At 44.2% G+C, this 25,249-nt stretch overlaps 1 protein-coding gene across 4 annotated transcripts in view; it reads right to left on the bottom strand.

The window, feature by feature from the left end:
* Positions 1–2,253: 2,253 nt before the first annotated feature.
* Positions 2,254–25,249, bottom strand: part of LOC142557538 (uncharacterized) — a 52,768-nt gene continuing 29,772 nt past the window's right edge. For 3 of the 4 annotated variants that reach the window (XM_075669457.1, XM_075669455.1, XM_075669456.1), the window contains exons 15-28: positions 24,935–25,063; positions 22,377–22,461; positions 20,999–21,104; positions 20,372–20,418; positions 19,231–19,351; positions 18,184–18,305; positions 16,613–16,869; positions 15,132–15,283; positions 14,525–14,613; positions 10,907–11,039; positions 10,423–10,467; positions 9,681–9,726; positions 7,172–7,299; positions 2,254–5,348 (exon numbers count right to left, since the gene is read on the bottom strand). In XM_075669457.1, the coding sequence (XP_075525572.1) occupies positions 5,271–5,348; positions 7,172–7,299; positions 9,681–9,726; positions 10,423–10,467; positions 10,907–11,039; positions 14,525–14,613; positions 15,132–15,283; positions 16,613–16,869; positions 18,184–18,305; positions 19,231–19,351; positions 20,372–20,418; positions 20,999–21,104; positions 22,377–22,461; positions 24,935–25,063 (1,538 nt within the window). In that variant the 3' untranslated portion in view covers positions 2,254–5,270. The remainder of the gene's footprint in view (positions 5,349–7,171; positions 7,300–9,680; positions 9,727–10,422; positions 10,468–10,906; positions 11,040–14,524; positions 14,614–15,131; positions 15,284–16,612; positions 16,870–18,183; positions 18,306–19,230; positions 19,352–20,371; positions 20,419–20,998; positions 21,105–22,376; positions 22,462–24,934; positions 25,064–25,249) is intronic. The other variant, XM_075669458.1, reaches the window with a different exon arrangement.

Genomic DNA, 25,249 nt, shown 5'->3' with positions numbered 1-25,249 from the left:
TCGGTGCCGCAGTGCCGAACGTACGCAATGGAGCCCGGTGTCAGCCTTATTCACGCGTAGCCGCAGGACAAGAAGCTGCGTGAAGCTTGGCTCGCGAAACGTAAAACCGGCAAACAGCCATCGGCTACAACTCGGGTATGCAGCAAGCACAGGCGCGAGAAAGATTTCTGCTATGGCGCCGGGTCTGCGATGTTCGGAAAAACGCGCACTGAGACGCTCGCCCGAGTCCGCTGCCCGACTAATATCATGACGGTTTGGTCTATGAACTTGTCGATGCTATAGATATTGGCAAGCTCACTGGAGTGGAAAGGGAGCGGCAAGATGCACATTAAAAAAGAAAGCATGTCATATGGCCATGTTTGTGTTATGAATTAATGCACTGGAGTACAAAAAGAGAAGCAGAGGGAAATCGCACGCTGAGAACACCAATAAACATACTGTGCGACGCAACTCGAGAAATAATATTGAAACGTCCAAGAATTTAGAAGAAAAAAGAAAGATTGAATCGTCGCGACGGCACATCACAGTCCCCGTAGGCGTCGAAGTCTCTACAATGAAATTATTTTTGAACAGCTCTGATAGCGCCCAGCCAACAATGGTTGCTTGTATAAAATGCTCATATTCTGCGGCCTACAGCTCATGGCACGGTGGGGAAATGCGTACGCGGCGAAAGCGAAACAGTGCGCGGACAAGCATGCAGACGCGCAGTCGGTCGGTGGGAATCTGTGCGATCGCTTTATTGAGGCTTCCTCGTATTACGTTCCATTTAGTTATACAAACGCTATAAAAACATATTTCACATAGTTTGCTCCTAGCGTTTACCCACCTTTCACGCAAGAAGTCGGGAGACTCCATCGCGGCGACCGCGCGCAGAGGCGTTCACTGTACGTATTCGCTAAAGAGATAGCGTCTGTAAACGATTTTGTGCTTTCAGTTTGGCCAAGGTTATTATTTAGACAGTAAAAAAACTTTTCTCGTTTCGAAAGTACTTACAGAAATGTCCGGCAGAGCTTGCGCGTGGTGTTTTCAGTGAGCGCTGACAGCAAAACCTGAGGAGCGCGCCGCGTGATCCCTCATACTACGCCAGCGAGGCGCTTCCGATAGATGGCGACTCCGTAACTCCTCGCCGCCAATAGAAGATAGCACGCCACAACGTTGCTATGGAGTAGGCGCTAGCGATTCCTTTTGTTCCGCAGCAGAAGATAGCGCCAATAGCGCGATCATGGTGCCGTAGGACCGCGCAACATCGTATGCAAAATCGCACCACGTGCCGATCGTGCGCTCACTCCCCCTTTCTCACCTTGTCGCGAGCTGTGCCTCTCCACGACGCGTTAGCGTCCGTTTCCTGTCGTCTGACGTTTCTATGTTTGCTGTCCGAGCTAGGGAGGGAGCTACAGGAGGTGTGACATGTAGGCTCCCTAGTTCGAGCGTCGCGGCGATGCCCTCTGGACTGTTGTAATCACGCCTGAGCCCCTTACAAAAACACTGCTTGTACCCCCGCGCAGCGGTCCGGAAAAGATTCTGTCCGCCCCCCCCCCCCTCCCCAGTGGGAACGTTCCTCACTCGCAGTTCAACGTTGCTCACTGTTGCTGTCGACAATAGACGACGGCGGAATCCTCGACACGTCATCGCTTCGCGTAAATATGTTGTGAAGAAACGCCCCCTTGTTTACTCGACCCTGCAGTGTTGTCAGGAAGGACCCACATATGGCGAACCGCGTCGGGACAGTTTTGTGTGGTGCCATGAGCTACGTGCAGGTGACCTTTCGCCTCTCGTGTCAAGCATGCTCGTCTGATTGCACATGTACTTCATTTTCGTGGTGAACATTAGTTGAGCGTTGTGTCCAGTGCAACTCGAGTGCCATGTGCATGCGTGTTATATGCACTTCATGCACGTAAGGGATGGGATGTTCGTGTGCTAGCATGTGTGTAATATTAATGTTCGGTGTGCTGTAGCGTGAATGCGTAAGATCGGGAAGTCGTTGATGCAAACTAGGTACTTGTCTGTGAACTCGGTGAGCAGGGCAGCCTGTACCTTCTTACCATGCAGTGTTGCTCCTACATTAAAATTTTTCGTTTTCATTTAATGCAGTATACAATACAGCTACAGACGACGAAGCTAGGCTCGTGTCATTCTGTACCGCGTATACATCACTAACTCCAACAAACTTCGTGTCATTGAGATTCCAACATTGTGTTGGATCAGCGGGTTTCTTGTCATTTTTATTGTGTTTAAAATAAAACAGACCACTGCTTCATTTTCAACCAATATTTATTGATCATTGTAAAAACAGTTTTAAAAATGCACTTGCATCCACAACATGACTAGACATTTTTTTTGCTGAGCTGCAGCAACCATAAAAGGATTGTTCACGTTGAAAAAAAGTGGCACCGTTGGCAGCCCACCAACATTGCACAAGTGATCACACACGTACGTTACACAGTATGGTTGTTCAGATATTAAAAAAAAAAAAAATTTTCGCCTGGAGTTGTGCTCTGGCACATAAATACGCCGCTAAAACAGTATGAAGACAGCAACTAAAACCACTTTGTAAGAAATGCTCCACCTAAAAAAATTGATTACAGACTCAACCTCAACTTCTTCCATTCTGTGCCTTAGCTGGAGAACAATGAGATTTAAAATGGCCATGTTTTAAATAGTCCTGTAAACACACAGTGCACATGCTTCCAAGCTGTGGAAGCGGAGAACACATTCCAATGTGGACAGCAGTAGCCTGGCACAACCCAGTCCACTGCTAAAGAGAACACCCAACTGATAATGAAGTCAATATAACTTCAGTGAAAAAGAAACATTTCGTACTGGTTGCATTAAGCTGACATTATGCATCAAAAAATAGTCTGTATGCCTTCATGCCATAATCTCCTTACTGAAGCATTTAGTAGAAGATTCCGTAATAGATTATACAGAAAGCAGACGGAAAATATATGGAATTACTCGACTGCATACGGAATGTTTCAGTAGTTTGAGCTGTAATTTGTAGCAAAATACCAATTGAGTGTTCCCTCTAACAGTGGGCTGTACAGCAGTGAACAAGGCCCTCCCCGCGCAGAGCAGAGAAAAATGATAACTTCGAAACAATTCTTCACAGAGCTACCACAAAACTTAATAGGTAGTTCATTCAGCATAGTCAAAGCCAATATTATGTCAGTTGGGGAGTAAAGCTTTAAGTGCAAGAGGAAAACAGCAACAATGCGTCTTAACTGCTCTGTGTTACATACCGCCAGCAAGTGACACTATGCAAGATGCCATCATGTCTTTAAAAGCATCACAGTACATGATAAAAATCCGCAAGAACAACTTGAATACAAATAAGGGGCAACTGCGATTTGCACATGCCTTAAATAAATAACATGGAAGCATAATAAATATAAAACAAAGCTAACTTTCACTGTGATAAGACAGGCCCACGTGGAAGTACTTATGAGATGTCAAATGTCTTTCAGTCAAAACAGTTGTAAAGAATGCTGCAGTAGTTTTCGGAGAACGAAACAACTTGAACAGCTCCTTACACAAGGCAGTTTGGGACAGCACTTTAAACAATCACAACTTCAAGAAGCCCTGAAAGAAAAAAACACGGCCAACAACCTCTACGGCCTACAACTGTGGTTCTGAAGGAACTTCAGTGCCAGAACAGGCAAGTCTGTCGAAATGAAACAGTAAGCACTGTCAAACATTAAAACCAACAGCCAAAAAGCTTCTCAAGAAATGAATACACAAGACATGTTTAAAGCCACACATGAATTAATGACAACCACTTCGCTTGAACGATTGCAAACGTTAGCGCATCCCACAGACTTTGCATGTGCACGCTTGCACGGATAAAATGCGCTCAATGAAAATGGAGAACATGGAGATGTCTCTTCAGCCCCTCTTAACGACTCACAATGTGGGCACACACAACTGTTGACACCACTCACTGACAACAACACGGGAAAAAGTGGGGGTGGTCAGCCTTGGTGGTGATTACATGAACGTGCACCAAATTGAGCACAAAATTAGTGGCCCCGCAGTGGCCAGTTGTGTTGCAAAAACACAGGTTCTGAACAAACACACCCGGCCACCTAGACTTAGTCATGACTGGTAATTATTAAGTCAAGCCTTAAGTCTCTGTTTCTTATGGTATTGGGTAATGCTAATGCCAGAAGGAACACTGACACAGCCATTCAGCTGGCCACTCTCAACAGTATGAGCTGGTCAAATGAGAGGGACTAGAGGCTGGCAATGACATATTAGCGTGAATGCTTGTGATACCTACTTAATGCATTAAGATGCACTAAATGGCTGTAATGTAATGTTAATGTGGTAAGAAGAAGTGTGAACTGTGTGGTAATGCGAGAAGAAAGTAACTCTGCCTTAAAAAAGTTTTGCATGTTAAGAATGAGGCCTAGGCTAGAAAAACGGGGAAAGGCTAAAAATTAGTTACAAAATGTGTTGTAAAGAAAACTAACGAGAATTTGCAGTATCATCTTGCATGTTTTTAAGTAAAGTTTAAGTGTGATAAAAAGTCTTGGTTTGATAAAAAAAAAATGACAATGAGAGGCCTGCTCTTGGCAAACACAAGTAAAACCTGGAGTAGAGAAGTTAAGAACAGGTTATTAAAATTTTCACCGTTGAAGTGAAACTGAAGTTTCTGCTTTTGCAGCAGCACACCAGTGAAATATACTTTTGGCACACAGCTATCCGGGGCATCTTTCTGCAATGTGTGACTGTGTCAGTGCTCCGTTCATAATCTAAAAGATGTTGCATGTTTTGAGGTGTACTTGATCCTCCCTCTAGTCATACGCATCTCCCTTCTTAAGCTTCTTGTGACTACTCCTTTCTTGTAACGCTTATATATATATACACACAACATTACTGTAAGGAAAGCAACCCATGTTGCATGGCCTTGATTGATGCTCTTGGATGATGGCAATTATTGTTGTAGCACAAACAGACAGACACTCTGAAAGGTGTAACAGTTTTCAGGGTGCTAATGAAGGGAAAGGGAGTTCCATACACTGAGCTAAAAAACACTGAGTGAATGCATACTGCCGCAGTCAGCAAGACTGCAGTGTTTTTGATGAATGGTATGAGCAAATGGCTCTTCTGATCTAATGCTTTACGATGATGGGAGTGATTAAAATGTGTCTTAGTTGCGGGAAGGACTGTTCTGTGCGTTGAATGTTTTTCCTTCTTTTGTTCTTTTGTTCGATGGCCGCTATGACGCCTGGCGCACACACATACACACACACACACGCAGAGGACGGCAATCAGACAGCGGTCACCGTGAAGGAAGGATCCGACTGCTGCTGAGATGATTCCTCGTCCTCGTTTTTGGCCTCAAAGATCTGTAAAGAGATGTGAGTCATCAAATTGGCATGCTGTGGCGATTTGGTAGGTCAACATCAAAGAAAGCAAACAGCACAAAAGCAGAGCAAGAGAAATGTGGATGCAGACAAGGCTCCCCAATGAGAATGTGCGGAACACTTGTTTGGTGTCTTTCTTGTCTTCGTCTATGCTCCTTGCACTGTTACCGCATCTAGATAAACCGACTAGCCCAACATCGCGCCCTTTAGCATAATCAGCCGACACGTGCACTATTGTCCGGTTCCTTTGTCCTCTGTTCTTTTTTTTTTTTCACGCTCTTCATTTTATAAGATGTTTGAATGAAGTGTGAACCTTAACAAGGAACAAAAATGCACATGAACAACACCCAGCTTTGCAGAGCATGAAAGGACTGCATATTCTCTGGGTTGCACACACTGACTTATTTAATTCCTCAACAGCTGTTATTGTTTGCAAGACATCTCCAAGTCAGCAAAACTGTACACAGGAAGATGAAAGACTGTGACGTGGTTAGGTAAAAGATTACAAAATACAACTCATATACAAAAAAAAAACAATAATAAACATTAAAAAGAAGGGGAAGAAAAGCTAGTTTCATGTCATGTACCAAGTACACAGCTTATTCGAAACAAGTAAGTTTCCAATGGACATACTAAAGTTCAAAGCAGATTAGAAAAATTTTGAGACACCTGTAAATGTGTCAGTTTAACAACACGCCACTCAGATTATGATAGCCGGAAAGCGTGCTGACTGGAGAGAAACTGTTTCGATACTTTCTGCAGATGCCTTTTGCTCTCCTGTTCCTAGCGCTCAAGAAAAAATTACCAGAGACACTCACGGACTCTAAGAAGAGAGAACACTGTACAAGGCTAGAGAAAACATTTGAGGCAGGTTGCACCCAAAGATAACTTAAAGAAACATTAAAGGAAAAAGTAAGATAAGCTGTATTAGTAAATTACTTTTCCAGAATTAAATAATAATATAAATAAAGAAGAGCCATTTTTACTGTGAGATGAGGTTTGATAAACCAGAAAAGATGAAAAAAGAAAACAAATAAAAACAGGCAGCAAAGCTTCCTTACAGTTTGTGCAGCAGCCAGCAGTGATGTCACAGATTTTGATGGCGGCTGCTTGGGCCCAGTTAACCCTTTGCTTAACTGTTTAACCTTAGCAGTTTACACTCTGCTGTCGCAGACTGCTGCTTCCTCGTGTCCCTTTTTTGCGAAGGCTGCAAGGGACTAAAACACTCCTTCCCAAAGAGTGATCCAGCCCTGCACACCGATCCACATGGTTTCAAGATTGTCATGGCATCTTTACCACTAAATGATGGTCCACTCGTCATGTAGAACTCCTTGCCTGTGGCATTTAGGGTATATTAATAAATAATCAATGAAGATGTACTGTGCCGTATTCTAAAGGATCCAAATATACAACTTAGCAAGATACCAACACAATTATCCCACGACAACAACCCCCGAATACAAGAAAATACATTGAGATCAGTGACATCACGCTGACCTGCCAATGCTGAGGTTTCAGCATGAAAAAAAAAAAAATGTTTTTAGATGAAAGTTTGGCCTTCATTTTCTTTAGAAGGTCAATTACTAAAGATCAACGTCTTACTGCGAAATTAGCGAGGACAGAGCTTTAGCAAAATAAATTGTCAGCCCAAACTAATTGAATGTTTCTCATTAGTGTCCCTTTCTAGACGATGAGTGGTGCACCGGCTCATGTTGGTTCGGCTTGGCTTGTTTTGTGGTTGTTGCAAATCTTGGGCATAGTCTTAAGGGGTGGAGTGGGGGGGGAGGCGAGAGGGGGGGGCTCACCTGTGACCGAGAACCATGGGGGCTCTCCTCCAACCGTGGCAGATCCAGCCCTGCATTTCCCTGGGCCAGCAGCCCTTCTGATTCGTCACGACCCATCACGGTCGCCAGGACTGTTGGACCTGCCAAGCCTGTGAATGTTGTTATGGTACCAGGGGTTAGGTGCATGCACATCTCGTGAGACGCATCAGTCTTTCTGATTCAAAATTCCAGGTTTTTCTTCATTATTATTAAGCTGCGGTAACCCTTCAAGAACTACTAACATGAAATCTTCTACCAGTCCTTTTTTTTCCTTTGTGCTTAATTAAAGTCGAATCTTTCCAAACCCTAAACAGAATACTAAATTGCCCTAAACATTTTACTACAATACACTTGCTTCTATGAATTATTTTCAGTTTTGGTATCACTAGGTGGATGTTTCACTACGTTGTGCATATTGCCATGCCCTATTCCTGCGACGGCTGCAGCAGTCACATGCCAGCACAGCCAGAAAAGAATATGAGCTGTGCTGCTGTTTACTTTCTTTATGAGCAACATCATCAGACATAGCGATATTGATACATGACATTGGCAAATTTTGCTCTGTGTGATGACATTGTGAAAACATCGATGACACCAGGTCAAGCATTCTGCGACCAAGTTTTGTATCAAATTAAGATATCTTATGTTTCCCAACTTTCATACTTTTATGTGCTGAAAGTGTGTGGCAGAGAATTTACAACCAAACTCTATTGGCCTTAACAGGAAATCCAGGGTGGGGGAAAAAGAAGAGAAGAAGAAGCAAAGCACCATGGTTATGCGAGAACAATGCAGACTACAAACGACAGAAGGCTGAATGAGTTGATAAGGATTCATGGTGAGAAAGGTGAGGTGAGTATAATTTTTAGTTTTGACATTTTATTTCAAGACGTAGCAGTCGCAATGTATACTCCAATACATAAAATTATAGTCCGATCACTGGTGTTTTGAATGGATGAATAGTAGTAATAATTCCTCAGACAATTTGTGATAATTTTTGTGTGAAACTTCGAAGAAGCACCACAAAGAACTCGAATGAAATTAATAATTTGCTATATTTAGTATAAGTATTGAAAGTACAAAAAAAAAAAAGCTGGAATATATTTGAAATATGCAACTGGTTCCTAGTTCCTAACTTTTCCAAGTCAGATCAAGCAAAAAGAAATATATTATGAACGTTTGTTGGCATCAATACTAGCCATAGTGATGCCCATGCTATGTCAGAAATCAGTAGCTTTGGAAACGTAAAAAAATTGGCAAGTTCCTATTGTACAGGGAGCACTTGCGTTTACTCATTGCAGCAGGTACCTGGTTTGCTTTTCATTCTTTAGGCTCACACAGCAATAGTTGTCCGGTCAGGGAGCATGAAAAAGCCTCCTCACGCTTGATTATTGTGAAAAGGAAAATTTTCATCCACCCAAATATAGCATGAAGCTACAAAGTAAACTCGTACGGGTTTCTCGGGAATGCTGCAACACAATTCCTCACACATTTACCTTTTATGAGATTTCCTCAACCTTGCGGCATTCCGGAGAACTGATTTGCCCTACTTTATTATTGCATTTTATCAGCTTTTCTCTGCAAGCAAGGTGGCCTAGTGTGTGTTTAAATGGTGCTGGAGCCTCTGCATGCTTTGTTAAGCTCCTGTACAGTGCTATACAGTAATGTGGAGTGTTGCCAAAATACTGTACAGTAATCAATATGGGAACATGCACAGGCAGTGTTCAAGATGTAGGATATTATACAGTTAGTCAAGCTTCGAGCAGAGGTTCATCTGGAATCGACTGCGTGCTCTTGCCCAAGTGAAAATCCCACATGACAAAAAGGATTGCTCGTAATAATGTGTACATACACTGTCGAAGCGCTGGTGGATAAACACAACCCCTGGTGGGGAAAGATAAAGTTGCACTTGATATTAGCCGAACACAATAATCAAAATAATGCACACTCTTGAGCATCTACAGTAGTTTGAGACAGCGTTAAAACAGCCGATATGTCGAACCGGTAGACTGACAACCCGAGAGAAGCTTCCGTGTTTTCACTGCTGCTGTCATTTGGAAATTAGGTTGCAGAGTCAACCAAAGCGCAAAATTTTGCGTCTCTTTATGGAAGTGCTAGGAGCACTGGCGTCTAGTTTCAATGATACTTGCAGCTGTCGTTTTCCATACTCCGCATACTGCTAGGCATTGTCAACACTGACAAATGGCTAAAGTTCAGTCGTCATTTCAGATGATTTGTGATGTTGCCAGAACTACAACGGAAATGTTTAACAATGGGAAGAAAAACTGTTATGAAATTTTGACTGATTCCTATAGGCGCGGTAACGAAAGGGTCAAGGCTTAAGCATGGTTATGCTACGAGTGTTGCCAAAAAGTGAAACTCCGTTCTGCCCATGGCCCTACGCTGCGTAAGAGCTTGATGGCAATCTTTTCAACATCCCATGATTATTACGAGGACTTCAATTGAACTGATACAGCAAAAGCAAGAAACACACCTTTGGTGGCGCTACTCCTGGTCTGCAAGCTTGGCGAGGGTGCCTGCTGAAAAGACAGACACAAATGCACATATGACGTAGTGCTTGAAACATCACACAAACATGGGCACAATTACACAAGCAAACTTAATGTTACTTTGGTTTAGTTCACATTGTCATTAGTGTCATTTGCAGGCCATCAGACGGAGGTTTGGTGACACTTGCCGACGAATGCACTTGCCGATGATAGTGTTCATTGAACTCACTTTGTGGCGTCAAATCGTACAACTTGAACAGCAGTGCTTAGAAAATCATAACATAATGCTCACTGCACAGTTGGCACTAACATTAACTACACTGCTTCTGTGCGTTCAGATGTTACAAGCACCCTATGCCATCTGTAATGGAAAGCAATATATTTTTTTCCCCTGTTTGCCTTGGACCGCTGTCTTGTCTTGGCACATGACAACTGTTCATGCTAATGAGGTTGCAATGAATGGCTTTAGTTACACTAAAATCCAAACTAAGTACTATTCTTAACCATATAATGCAGTGTTATTTTGCATTCATTACCTAAAAGATCAAGTCCCAACGCGCCTACTGATTTACTCAATGACAATGCCATCAATTCCCAATCTAATTTTCTTTTCCCATGTAGCAGTGCACTGCGAAAAAAGGACATGCACCGCAGCAAAGTGCACTGTCAAAGTGTCACTAGACTTGCCCACAAGACAGGGGTATGAGTGCACAAAAATCGAATTACCTTTTCTCTGGCTGCCACCACGTAGAGGAAGAACACTAGCAGGCCCTGAAAATTTGAAAGATGTGGATCACTTTTGGATGGACTGGAAGAGTTTTCAAGGCACTGCTACACACAGTTAGCTTGGTAAAATTGCCACAGAGGGCACCTCTATCACACTCTAAGAGTTGCACCCTTTGGGGTGTGTATTTGCCACAAAACAACAATCGTCATCTGTCTTGTCTGCATTTCCTTTCTTTAACGCGGCGAGCCCGGTACTTCCCAGTAACGAACGGCATGTGCGTTATCAGCATGACATAGCATTCCCAACAGGAAAGTAACGAGCGCAGCGTTTTCAAGAAAGGAAATGCGAGCAAGACAGATGACGATTATTGTTGTGTGGCAAATATACACTCCAAAGGGTGTAAACTTCTCTTAGAGTGCAAGAAGAAATGTGTCACTCTAGACAAAGTGCTTAACAACACTGTGTTGAACAACAACCACTGACCAGAAGGCCCAAGGTAGTGGCAAGCACATAGGAGCGCAGACGGGAGCTCTCCATGTTGACGTACAAGATGCTGGCCAGCGACACCACCAGCAGTGCCACCAGCACAAGCATGGAACCAACCAGGACACTTGACCTGTGCAATAATGGGTATGGCGGATTATTTAATTTTGTTCACTCATTCATTCACTTGCTTCGTGTGTATTGTATCCTTGATCAACCATGTCCAGCGGAAACACTTTCCATGAATACCTATTGGCTAAGTAACTGGAGGCACACATGGCAAAGGAAACTTCTAGGCAGGCATTCCTTCTGTGTTATGTTCATATCGCATCATTGCCAGGACATGAATTCCCGGTGCTACAGTGACGAAATCATGAATAAAGGGAAAAAGAGACATCCACCCGTTCGTAGCAATTGCTACAAAGGAAACCCATACGGGTTCCTTGAAAGAAAAGCCTCATAGTTGAAGAAAAATTCGTCCTGGTCCTGGTCCTTTGTAGCAATTGCTACGAACGGGTGGATGTCTCTTTTTCCCTTTATTCATTACTTCTCTCCACCTTGCGGGTTTCCGCAGAACTACTACGTCAGTAACGAAATCAACTTGACATCATGTCATTGTGACCTTATGTACTGACATGGATGGTAGCAAAAGCAACGGCAGCAATACCTTGTGGTGGTTCCTTGAACCACAAAGCATCAGAAACATTTCTGTGTTTCCTACTGTTCTAGTTGAAGGAAAAGAAAACAGCCACTACAATCGAACCCATTTATAATCAACTGGATATTTCACGGAAAGTGGTCATTACAGTCGAACCCACTTATAAAGATACCAGTTTTAACAATATATATTGATTATAACAATGAGAAGCTGCTGCACCGTCAACTTCTGTATGCTTTCTGTGGTGAAATAACCTGCTTACTACAATGCCTCGATCTCGCATTATCAGTTATAACGATGAAGTCTGGCTCCTCGGTGTCCATGCCAAAAAGTAGTGAAATGCAAAATCCTTGAAAAGAAAAAAAAGAGAGAAATTTGAGCCACTGGACGATGTCCCTGACAGCTGCCGCAAGCTCATTTTCCAGCCTTTTCCGCGTGCCTTTCTCTCGTCGCCCTTCCACCCCTACTGAACACAAATGGGCTGTGCCCAAAGCATTACGCCGCACCATCCTCTGGAATACGAATGGACCGCGCCAACTGCGCTACTCCCAGATTGCTCGCTGGTTCCTCATCCAGCATAGTTCTATAAACAGCTTATTCGCTCGCGTTTGTCTCTGTTGGTTGCGTCAGAAGTCGTTCCTGCCCACATAATTTCTCAGCCTCGTTTTACTCGCTGCTGAAATGAAAAACGGCTGATCCGCCCGCTGATCATGACGTTGCTGGTGAAAGCACACGGCTATAGATTTGGAAACTAGGTGTTTCTAACCAATGAGGCAATCATCGAGAATGTGCTTGCATCAGATAGCGATGGCGACGACGACAGCGATGATGCGGTAGGGCAGGCTGCCTCAACATTGTCCTTACAGGAGGCCCGGCAGATGATTCAGTCACTCCGGCGCTTCATTTTCACGAGGAAGCTTTCGCTGCACTACGTGGAGCACTTGGATGCCCTGGAGAAGGATGTCGGCAAGCTTCACGTAAAGCATGCAAGGCTGACGGACATAGGGTTTTCTTGTGCAAGCCAGTGAGAAGTACACTGCAAGGTGCTTGTGGCCATCTCGCCTCAGCGTTTCTTCTGGATTTAATACGAAAGACCACCACAATGGAACAGAAGTCAGCTATCTAAAGGGCTGTCGCGTCAGGTGCTAAGTCGCGCACGTGTTGCACATGCCGAATATTCTGTTCTATTCAAATTCTATCGCATACATGGCCATGTAGCGTTTCCACGTGCTACAAGGCTGTCTTCTTATTTCCATGTTTACAATTGTGCACCTTTTGGACATGTATTGTAGTAAATGGCGACACAGTCGCTGACCGTTTATTCGGACCTCACGGGGACTGCGGAAATGTCCGAATAAACAGGTGTCCGAAAAAGCAGATTAAGAAAAAAAAATGAAATTTCCACGCACTTATTCGGGCTCGGCAGTAGGCTTGAAGAAATCGTGAATGCGCCGATGCGCACTGTTCCGTTTACGTGCAATCAGATAAGCCTGAAACTCGGTGAGGGTCGTACGGTCACTATAGGCGGCTCAAAGCACAGTCACTGCTTGTACACGCTCCACATGCGACGGCAGCGTAGCACATGGTGCGTCATATTCCGATTCAAGTCATCATCCGGCGGTGCAGCAGAAACCTGACGAATGATCTCGCCGTCGTCGAGTTCTGCGCATGTCAGTACAGCAGTGTACCTGTGAAAATGTCAAATGTGACAGTGTCTGGAATCGCAACGCAACCACTGCGCAGGTCTCGGTAGAACATTTTCCACTTCAGTAGGGAGCACATCAGAAGGCGACAAATCTTAGGCCTCCCGGCGCCCACTTGCCGGCATTCCCCAGCGCAGTCTGCGCGGGCACTGTCAGCGCCATTAGACACTTGACGCGATGTTTCCGTATGCTGCGTTGGATCACCGGAACCTTGACACAGCACACAAAGCAAACACCACCATGCCGACACCAGTCGCACAAACAGAAAACGTGGCCTACTCGCAGCGTTGTCCACGAAGAAACAAATCAGCTGCTGGATTGTCTTGACATGGCTTACTAAGCTGAAACCGGAACTGCTGTAGAGCCACTCTATCGAACGAGGCAGAAACGATGATGATGAGTGGGGATTTGCAGTAGCGCCACTTCGTGGGGCAGCAAGGAGGCTCCGTTTAAAACACAAATGGAGTTCAGCAAGTCGAACCATGCACCGGTCAGAGTCGGTGCTCAAGGAGTGTCCGAAAAATCAGACAAGAGGTTGCAAGGTGTCCGAACTTTCGGCAGTTGTTATACATTATGGTCTATGGGGAGAATGGTGGTGCCGCGAAGCAGACCGAATAATCGAGCATGTCCTAATTTTTGGAGTCCAGAAAATCGGTCGGCGACTGTAGATATAACGAGGTAACAGATGTAACAAAGTAATCTCAGCTCCCCCTTCAACTTCGTTATAACATGGTTCAAGTGTATCTGCAAGCAGTTTCAATATGCAGGTTGGAAAATTGTAAATGCACTGAAATGTGGTCATTATAATTGGGCTCGAATGTAGATATTCACAATTATGCTGCTGTTTACACCTTTATGCTTCCAGCTAAGTTTCACCTAGCATGTGTGCTCTGTTTCTCTTAGACTTTTTCTCCACCTTTTTTTTTTCCTTTGTTCTGCTGGCGGGATGGGCTATATAAATGCCATCAAGATAACCAATTGTTGCTGTCATGGAGACAAGCCCACTTGTTCAAATGTTGGCCACAACCACATTTTTTGTTCAACTGCTATTGATCATTTCAAGTCTACATTCCAGTGTGATCTGCTGTGGTATTTATTTGAACTCAATGCCACAACCTGGCACCACAGGCACTGCTGTTGATGTCTATGTTCTCGGTGTTCTGGCATTCCGTAAACGGTAATACAAACTGGCTAAAGCTCTCTTGTAGGTGATACCAAAAACAATAGGATGAGGACGCCTAGACAGAACACACTTACCGACTGCTGGAAGCCTGCTTCTTGGAAATGCCCATGAGCCGTTGGCGCCGCAGCTCTCCACGCACGGTCAGAAACAGCAGGAAATGAAGCTGAAAACAAGGGTTGACAAAATTCAGTATATAGGCCACGGCACATTCAGCACTACACCAGACTCGTAATTACTACTTCAATGACCTCATATAGTCACCCAAATAAAATAAATACAGAGAAAAATAAAAGTTTTTCAATTGCTTCTTTAAGTGGACTTTTCATGAACTTGTAGACAATTCTAAAGCCTTCTGTGTCTGAACATCCTGTGCTGTAAAATTGACATTCTGCTAGGTGAATAGAGCCTGCATATTGGCTCCAGCATTTAAACACAGTTCCTTAATCTTTTGTTCTTTCCTGTGAACATTGTACATTGTGAACAAAGCAAACATCAAGCAGTCTAGAGCATATACATGATGCTTACAGAAAAAAAAATACACATACGTTTATGCTATGCCATTCATGACAACAGACCCACACATTACCATGCTATCGGGAATGTAAGTGACAACGGACACTTGTTCTGTACTTCTTCTGTGGCTCTCTGTGCTTTGCAAGCATGAAAGGACGGAACACTCACAGATGTAATGATGGCGAGGGAGGCGACATAGGCGCAGAAGTAGTTAGACAGATGTCCAGTGGGGGTGCGCAATGTAAGCCACCAGCTCTCGAGGCGAAAGCCTTCCAGCACTTGTGCTGCCAGGTTGGCTCCCACTACAATCACTGGCACAGCTGTAAAAAGAGGCATCAGAAGCAACGTCAGCACTAACTTCAGTGCTCCAGTATGACAATCTTCAAGTGACATATGCTACCAAGGTAGTAGGTTTGCGCCGACTCATGTAATAAGTTCTGCATATTTCTTTGCCTTAAAGCTTCCCAAGATTTTGCATTAAAGGAGCACAAAAGGGAAAGGCTAAGTTCATTTAGACTGAAAAGGCATTCTTTCAAAACTATATTTTCATTATTTCTGCAGTAATAGGTTTATTGTTCGCAGAGAAAAATGAAGGTCAAATTTTTGTTTCTTGGAATTTCCTGCCGAAACCCCAGCACTAGTATGTCAGCGTAACATCACAGATTTCAATGTATTTTTTCGTACTTGAACCATTGTACCACAATAAAGGTTTTTCGTCGAGACGAGAAGCTAGGTGCGCCGGTGCCTGTGAACGCTGGGAACGGTTCCCTCACTTGCCACACACTCAGTCGCATATACTCAGTCAAGTTGGTGAGAGGCCCATGGAAGAGCGACACACACCCGGTACGTTCATGGCACAGCTCACTGAAGTGTTGGCATGCACGACATTCTTTGAAAAGCGGCATATACCAAGTGCATTTGTGTCGCAGCGTGCTAAACCGTTGGGTTCCTGTCCTTGAGGAACCCTTGTGATGTGGATTCGATTCTGCTCAGCATCGGTGAAAATTAAGAATATTTTTCATCAATGTAGAGTTGCACATTTTGAGTGGCACATACTACCTAGTTAGCCATGTTGGCATCAGGGGTTCATTGAAGAGCAGCACAGACTGACCGGCACTAATGAGTTTCATTAGTGCCGGTGAGTAATAATGAGTTATAATGAGTTTCATTGATGACCAGCATAGACCGAATGGCACGTGGCCAGTGCTCCAAGTCAGCCTCAAAGGGTTTCCTCGAACAGCGGTACCTACCCAGTCCCGCATCTTAAGAGTGACCCATGTCGGCGTGTGAAAGAGGTTCGTCGATGGGCAGCTCGTATGTACACATTGCCACATGGTGACCCAAGTTGGTTCAATGGTTGGTTTCGAACCCTGTTACGTCAGCACAGCAGCTCGATAAGCTACCCATTCGACCATGTATTACTCAGTGACCCAGGTAGGCGAGATTATGGTTATACAAACACACATAGATAGATAGCCCCGGAAAGCACATGGAGTGCCCTAAGAATGTTAATGCATTAATAAAGCAAACCAATCAATTTTTGGATTTACTTTGCTGTAGTCTCTGTGTTCGTTATATCGTAGTTAGAACGTACTTCTTCATACACAGTATATCTGCGAAATGTCTTCACAAAAGCATTGCTGACTTACCCCAGCCAAGGGCGGCAACCTTGAATGCAGCGTGGTGAACCGTGCGGGCATCCACGAGCTGCACGTACAGCACGAGCGCGACGCAGAGTTGCAAGCAGCAGGCCGCCAGAAGGCAGAGCTGCAGGATGGAGATGATGTAGGGGTATGCCCTGGGGGTCAGCTTTCCGTGCACGCCCTGGAGTAGCGCGAGGCACGCACCGCACAGGGCCAGGCAAACCTGGGCGTGCAGCGTGTCCAAGCCGCAGCAAGAGCCTTGGCTGAAAACCACAAGCGTGGAGAGAGGTGATGCAAACAGCCCCTTTCTTGGACAACTTGAGCTATGCCTGTGCACAGATCTATCTCCAACTGGATTTTACCTCACTATCTGACATTCAGGTTCAACAGTATAGGCATGTAGCTGCTTTGCGACTCAAACAACACAGCTTTGATTACACCGTCTGTGGAGGAAGCGAACCGATTTACTTGGCCAATTACTCCTGCACACAATGTGTGGAGAAGGCAAATCAGTACTGTAGGAATCTGTATCCTGGTCCAAACTGGGACAAACTTATCTTGAACTGCAAAGCTTTCTTTTTTGAGAAACTTGAGAGAGTTTTCTTTGTAACTTCCCGCTACTGATGGATGGATGGATGAGAATTTTCACTTTCAAATTGGGGAAGGGGGGGATAAGTCAAAGAAATCTTTGCATTAAAAGAAACAGAACCATTACATGAACGTTCGCTCCTACAAACGTCTTTAAAAGAGGCACAGCAATGGCTGAGGTTACAAACTCAGTTTGCGGGTGAACGGGCAAATTAAAAAAGAAAGATTAAGCGGAACCTCCATGAACAGAAACTGTCCAAGATATGTGCAGCATAATATATTAGTGGTTGGCGTGGTGCAGAATGTGTTATGCGTGGTACTGATGTTTGTGGCGGTTATGCTAATTTAGTATGCGCTATTTATTTATATATACGCATGAGGATTACAAGCAGAGAGTGCACACACTTACATTGCTGAACATATACATTCTGCACCACTGAGACCGTCACGTAATGCTACGCATATCTTTGACAGTTTTCATCCAGCAAGGTTCCGCTAACTATGTTTGCATTATGCTTGGCATGGCACATAACCAACATGTTGATGCTATCACAGGTAGCGGAAAGGGGACAGCTACACATGCATGCGTAATTTAAACACAAGTAGTACATACTATCATTTTGGGGCACCATTTGTCACCTTCCATCCTCACTGGTCGGGTGTTTACTAAGGCAACCCGCACTACTTGTTATCCCTCCTGTTACTTTGAGCTTGGGCGTTTCTGGCCACGGTATAATGCCTCCTTTCTAGGTACGGCGTATGGGAAAAGGCGAAAGCGGATGGGCTCGTTTAATGTTTTAAGCACCAGCACGCTGATTCTTATCGCGGACAATGGGTCGTTTGTCACTGTGCTCGAATGGCAGCTATCAACCTAGCAAACAATGCACTTGAACTGCTTATTGTTGCCCAGTATTGGGAAAGATGTTTTCCGACTTCACACAAAATTTTTCAACCGACCAGCCATATAATGCTATACATTCAAAAATCACCTGCGCCATCGACGGCAGCACCGAACCAGAACCACAGCGAGGGTGAGCAGTACCAGCACTAGGCAAATGCCGCAGCCCAGACCAGCCACCACATCTGCCACCTGGCCTTCCAGCAGCTCAGCCTGGAAAAACGTAGTTAGCTGCCATTAATTTCGTGTTGGTCTATTTGATTGCAACATGGCAAATGGTGTAGACAACAGGACAAGAGATAAACAAATAGGGCAGTTGCACTTCAGTTTGCGTTATCATTTATGCTGATACAGTTGACTACCGTTAATTTGACCCTGATGGCACCAACGAAATTGGTCAAATTACCTGGCAATTCGAATTAAACAAGCCGCAGAAAAAATGCCAAAACACACCACTGATTCATTTGGCAGTATTTGCCCAATTCTAACACTACCCCGAATCAAATGAGTGCACACTATTTATTGATCTAAGTAGAAAAATGTAAAAATGACATTAAAGCTCGTAAACAAACTAAAATGTAATGCACACCTGCTTTTTTAGCAAGAAAAATTAGCAAAGCTCTATAATATGTAGCACCACAGTGGCTTGTTTTCTATAGCCAGCTTTGCCGCAATACATCTGTTTTTTGCGGTAAAGCATACGAATGCCATGAAGGCGGCTTTGATTTCGTGTCCGATTGCACTGTGCAGGCCATTTCTCAAAGAAAGAAAAAAGAAAGCCATGCATTCGAATCAAGTAAATACCGTAATGAGACATTGCAAGCTACATTTGTTGCATGCAAATCTACCTAGGTCGGGCCGAAAATAGGTGTTTTCAACGGGAGATAACGTGCATTTAATGCATTCACTGTTCCCACGCCCTGCCGAGACAGACGTTGCCGCCAAAGGGACCACTATTGGGCGTCGCCATAGCAGTCAGGCGCAAGCATGCTGACTGGTCAAGTTCGAATTATCCGGAGGCCTCGGCACTTCTGAAGAAACAGAGTTCTCAGCAGCCAAACAGTTTAAGAACCGCTGGTCCACACAATGACAGATCAGTCACATGACAGCTATGGGCATGCATCCATCTTTGCCCTACCTTTGGTTCTTCTCCAACCAGCAGCGCGTACATGCCTGGCCGGTCGCACGAACACCAGGTGTAGCTTCTGTTGAGCCCTGGCGTCTCGGCACGACACCCGTCGAGGAGGAAGTGGACCCTGCTGAAAGCGTGCAGCCGTGCGCGTGGTGTCACACGTTTGGTCCACCAGCATGCCGCGTGGCCAATCGAGTCACAGTCAAAGCAAAAACCCTGGGAGTACCAGTTTAACACTAGCTTTAATGAGTCACGGCTGCAGCACCAAGTTAGAAACATGTAAGAATGTGCTTCAGTTGCAGTCTTACATATCAGCAGGCTTCCTTTTCTTTTCTTTAAGCTCTGAATAGCTGTTTAAGTTACCTGACTCAGTCCACTTTTAGCTCCAACCGGCAAGTTGAAAGTCAGCAAGCATGCATGTTGTTTCAACAGGCAATTAGCTGGAAATGCATACAAACACATCAACTGGAAACATGTGATGCGGTTGGTTCAACTGGTGACAAAAACTTCAAATTAATGCACAGTGCTGACTATCCCCGAGTACCGAGTAGGAATAGTCGTTAATTAAACCAGTACCAAGATTTCTCACCTGGAAAGAAGCATGCGGATAAAACAAATGATTTTTAGACCCAATGCAAGATAAGTCTGCTCTGGCAAAATTCAACCCAATAACCCAGCAGGTGTAGCTTTTCTTTTAAAATTATTATTGCATTACCTTGCCCTACAGCATCAAAAAGAAAAGCTTAGCTATAGTTGCAAAGCAGATCGTTCTGCCCGCCTTCTTATGCCGGTGTCACATGGTCACATCCAATCATGATTGGTCCGCATCAGGCTTCATAGCGAACGAAAGTGCCCTGTGCGAGTGGGCTATTACGAGCACAACAGTCCCAAGAATGTTAGGAACCCAGTACGGAATCACTCACCGCACAATGCAGGTGAACTTTCCAAGCCGATCCTGTTAAGGCAATATTCCTGGTTCCACCACTTTGAGCATGAACCAAAATTTCAGCTCAATCAAAAATTGAAAGGTAACAGGTTCACTATAACATGATATGTTACTCAATGTAAATAGCTAAACATGTGTTAAGACGTACAGTATATGCACACTTCAAGGAAACAGTGTGCTGAAGAAAGAAGGTAAAATCACCTGTGTGAAAGGTCGGCAATGCCACAGACAACCTCTTGGTCAACCAGCTGAAAAAAATGAAAAAAGTAGAATGAGCAACATAGCTCCTATCCCGACGTGCCTTAGCAAGGCATACAAATAAAAAAAAAGGTTGAAAGCAATTCTTACCTAATCCCCATGTGACAAATTTATCGTTACAAGAAAGCACACAACAAGCACTTTCTAATAGAAATGTAGCTATGTGAGAGCCAGTGTTAACATATTACGACACTGAAAAAGCTAGAAAATCTTTATGTGTTAACTATATGTTTATCACTTCAAACAACAAAATGCGCTATGCATGCATGGAATATGAGCTTTCAGCGATAACTGCACAAAACATAATTAAATCAAAATTACAATGCAGTCACTGCAAAGTCTAAAAGGGAAATGTCAATACCAGCTGTCACTGCATCCGAAATATGCCGCAACAGTGTAGCCGCAACATCAGACAGTTCACTATCGTAGCTTCAGCAGCTGCAATACAGTTATTAAAGTACATATCTGAGCACATCTTTGCTAGTGGTTCTTTCTAGGTTTCCAGTTTTTCATTCATCTCAACCTTTCCCCGAGCCTCCTGGACCAATGTCATGAATTCGTCGTTCTCACCGGTCTGACGTGAACCAACTGGGCTCGAATGCCAACTCCTCCACCGCCACTGAAGGCCACACTGATGATATGCGAGTGAAGTTCGTGAGACCTTTCTTCAAGGTTCCTGAAGGTTGCAAAATGACAAACAGATTAATCAGAGTGGCTTATACCATCCGAGCTTGAAAGGCATTTAAGTTTGTCAGCAAACATATAAATTCCTGAAAAGGCTGGTCCAATGAAGCTATGAATGCCAACTAGCATAGAGCCATTCCAAGTGCCATATTTGTATAAATACTATAATGCTACTTCTTTTGTAGTAATTTGCAGGTTACAATTCAGCTACATGATACATTCAGAACCCATTTACAAATAGTATAATGCTACACATCTTACATGAAAAAACTTATTGGGCAGACAACACTAGACCTTGCACAACATTCCATAGGTTTGGTTCTCCACATTTACGCAATATAATATCAGCGCAACATACGATCAGTGCCAAGTGACAATATTAAAATCTGCTTCAATCACAAGAGAAGGTGGGTCGTGTGGCATATCTGCCAAGCAGTCATCAGTGATAATGCAAGTGAGAAGACTCCATGGGCAATGTTGATTTAACTGCCTCACAGCCAGACAGGCTTTATATTAAACGGGCCCTGAACCACTTTTTATCGAAGTGGAGAAAGGGATTTGAAGTGAAAATCGGCTATTTCAGAAATACTTTGCAGCAAAAAGTGCTTGAATGTATTCATTAGAAATGGAATTATTGGCAATCAAACACAGCCTCCGCTGTGCTCCCATCCCTTCTTGAATCCGTTGCTCTGCGAAGCCCACAACGGAGTGGGGCGTGCCCACAACGCTCCGTCTTCTATATGTCACCATGGCGCGCAGTTCACATTTCATTTTGGATATTAACGTAGACGCCACGACTTCTGATTTTGGTGCCTATGCCACGCTAAGCGTAAGCCAAACGCAGTTGTGCGCAGCAAGCCGCGGTGCACTTGGCTAGTAGACTCGTGGCGGAGTCCCGCGGCAGCTGCGGTATCTACGCTGTACAGCCGACCACCACTACCTATATCGGCCGCGTGTGGGAATCTGCTTTAATACGAAATAAAGCGTCCAGAAGGGAGTGAGGAGCAGGCTTCTGTTTGAAATGAAAGCGTTTGAGAGACAGATGACTAGGTGCTCCGCTTGTGAACTCCACGCAATGCGTACGACAGCAAAACTTGGCCGAGATGTTCACAGCAGCATATACTACTCGTGTACTATGTTATTTCACCAAGCCCGAGGAGTGGTTCAGGGCCCCTTCAAAAACAGCGCTACTGGCACAGGACAAAGAGAACATTGGCATAGGACACTGGCACAGGACACAGAGAAGAGAATGGCCTTTACATACCCTTGTTGTGCAAGAAAACGCTCAGGCAGTAGCTCGTTGAGTGTTTTGAACAGAGCCACCGCAACCAGGAGTTCCTTGTGATCACCTGTGAAAGAGAGCAAAGAATGATTACAGGCTTAGTGCAGTACGCAAAAAAAAAAAAAGAGCTGTTGTGGTGTGGTTTTAATAATTCATTCATTTCTTGTGCTTAACAGCCCCAAAGTAACAGCACTGCAGCTATGAAAGATGTAGTAGTGGTCACCAGTAGAACGCTGGCTCAGCACATTATAATGATTAAAAATCTACCGTGAAATGACTTGATTGATTGACTGCTTGACAAGGTTTAACATCCCGAAGAAACACTGCAGCTATGACAGATGCCATAGTGGGCACCAATAGAAAAGAGAAAACAATGAATACATGCTCAGCTTAATGCAATCGACTTCTGTTAATTTGAACCTGACAGGACCAACAAAACTGATTGAATTATCCAGTGGGTAGAGTAAAACAATATGCAGGAAAAATGCCAAAACACACCACTTATTCACTTGGCAGTATTTACCCGAATCAAACGTGTGCCCACTTTCTATGCGTCCAAAGTAGAAAACTAATGTAGAAATAACATTAAAGTTCCTAAACAATGCAAGACTAACACACACCCAGTTTTTTAACAATAAAGATGGGCAAGAATTTAAAGGGTCCCTGAAGCAATTTTTGTACATAGTAAGAAAACATTGTCTATCTGTCATAGAGGCTGCTGTGAACATGTGAGCCAAATATTACTGAACTGCCTGCAGCAGTCAAAAACAGCGAAATAATCACTTGCTCTAGCTTCTGCGATGCCATCGTGCAGTGTCATTGAAAGAAGCTGGCCCACGAATGCTATTGGCTGATTTCACGACTGCAAGAGCATTCTCAGTAATACAGAATTGCTAATTTTAGGTTAAATAAATAAAAGGTACATATGTTTGCAATTTCAAAAAGACATAAAAATCGTTTCATCATTGAAATGCGTGTAGCTACGTCAGCTGTGCGTGGCCTCCAAGATCCCAGCGGCGTGCTGCTTTGCATAGTCTACCGCAGCCGCCATGAGGCACCATGACGAGTCCTTTTGCCGCCGCAATACTCAGCCTTTTAGTTGAAGGTGTCAAAAAAATTTTGCGTTGCAAGATTTGCGAGATGGCGCCCTTCAATAGCGAGACCATTTTATGATTACTTATAGAAGTATTCTGGGCCCCTCTGGTCAAATGGCGACCAGCTTCCTAAAGTCAGCTACGCCGCAATACATCTGTATTACGCATGAAAGCATAAAAACGCCGCAAAGGCAATTTTGGTTTCGTATTCGATTGCACAGCACAGGCAACCTTTGGCCCAAATTTCCTGAAGAAAAAAAGGAAAAATAAGAGGCCGCTTGTTAGAATCTAGTAAATAGCGTAATCGTGCATTGTCAGCTACAGTTATTGCTGGAAAATCTTCCTAGGGCAGGCTGAAAATAGGCATTTTTGACGGGAGAGTGAAGTGTGTTCAGTCGAGACAGACAATACCTCTAAAGGGGTCGCTATTGGGGCCACCGTAGGGGTCAAGTGTGCACATGATGAGTGGTCAAGTTCTAATTATCTGATGAAGGCCAATTGTTTTATCGAAATACCGAAAGTTTGGGACCACAGAAACGCACGGGTGCCGGCCAGAACCTTCGGCCTGGATCGAATTAACTGGAGTCGAATGAACGGAATCCCACTGTATATCGTATTTGCTCAAGGATAGGCCAAGCCCGAATATAGGTTGACTTCTACTATATTGAACTCGCTGAGAAATAGAAAATTATAATTCGAATGTAGGTTGACCCATACTTGTTTAGAAAAATGAAAAACTTTGAACATGGAAGACATTTATTGACTCTAAGCTCAGTAAATAAATCTCGCCATCCTCAATGGAACTGCTAGAGAAGCCGTACTCGTTTGGTGCTTTGCAGGCGTCTTCAGCATCCCAAACGACGTTGTGCTCGGAGCTATCAAGTGTGTTGGATATGCAGCATTTTTTGCAGCAAGTCTGCGTAAGCTCCAGACGAGCTTTATGGGGGGTGAAACTAAGGTATTCTTTTAGCTTGGTACTTTTGCTAGCTTTGTTCTCAAATATAGGTTGGGATTCTTCAGTCACGAAGAATATAGGTCCCCCAATAGGACTCTAGGTAAAATTTCCGAAGAAGGAGGCCGACCTACATTCGAATAAATAAGGTAATAGGAAAAACCTGCTGTGACATTTTATTTATTTATTTATTTATTTATTTATTTATTTATTTATTTATTGAAATTCATGTCCCAAAGCAATGTTGGGGTGACAAGAGGTGCCATCGCAGAGAACTATGAATTTTGGCCACCTGGGTTTCTTCAGCGAGCATCCAAACCCAAACATACACGACTGTTTTTTGTATTCCGCCTCCGTCAGTATGCGACAGTGGAAGCCGGGAGTCGAACCTGCCACCCTGTGCTCTCAGGAGCAGAAAGCTACAGCCATTTTAAGCCTAGCAGCAGGTCATCTCATGCAGTGAACTTGGTTAAAAACTGCAGGCAGAGGATCACCTTGGCTTTCCGGCTTCATGTTCAGCTCCAGGGAGTTCCCGGCCCAAGCAGAAGTTGCAGCGCCAGGCAGGGGAACCCGAACCACAGCCGCATCTGGAGAGTGCCGAGTTATCCGTCCGAGGGACACCACTGAAAGTTATAACACGGCTTGTATTGGAATGGTGGGTACTTGAGCCACTTGGTGCAAGACTACGAAAGAGTAAAGCGCAGCTGCGACAACACAGACATGACAAGACGATGTGCCAACAAAAAAACCATTAGCTTTCAATGTGCAGAAAAGAACACATGCTACTAGAAAACAACGAACCAAACACA

Source organism: Dermacentor variabilis, chromosome 9, assembly GCF_050947875.1.
Source record: "Dermacentor variabilis isolate Ectoservices chromosome 9, ASM5094787v1, whole genome shotgun sequence".
In the NCBI taxonomy this organism is placed as follows: Eukaryota; Metazoa; Arthropoda; class Arachnida; order Ixodida; family Ixodidae; genus Dermacentor; species Dermacentor variabilis.
The sequence above is the reverse complement of the archived record's forward strand: the minus strand, read 5'-3'. Positions and strand labels throughout refer to the sequence as shown.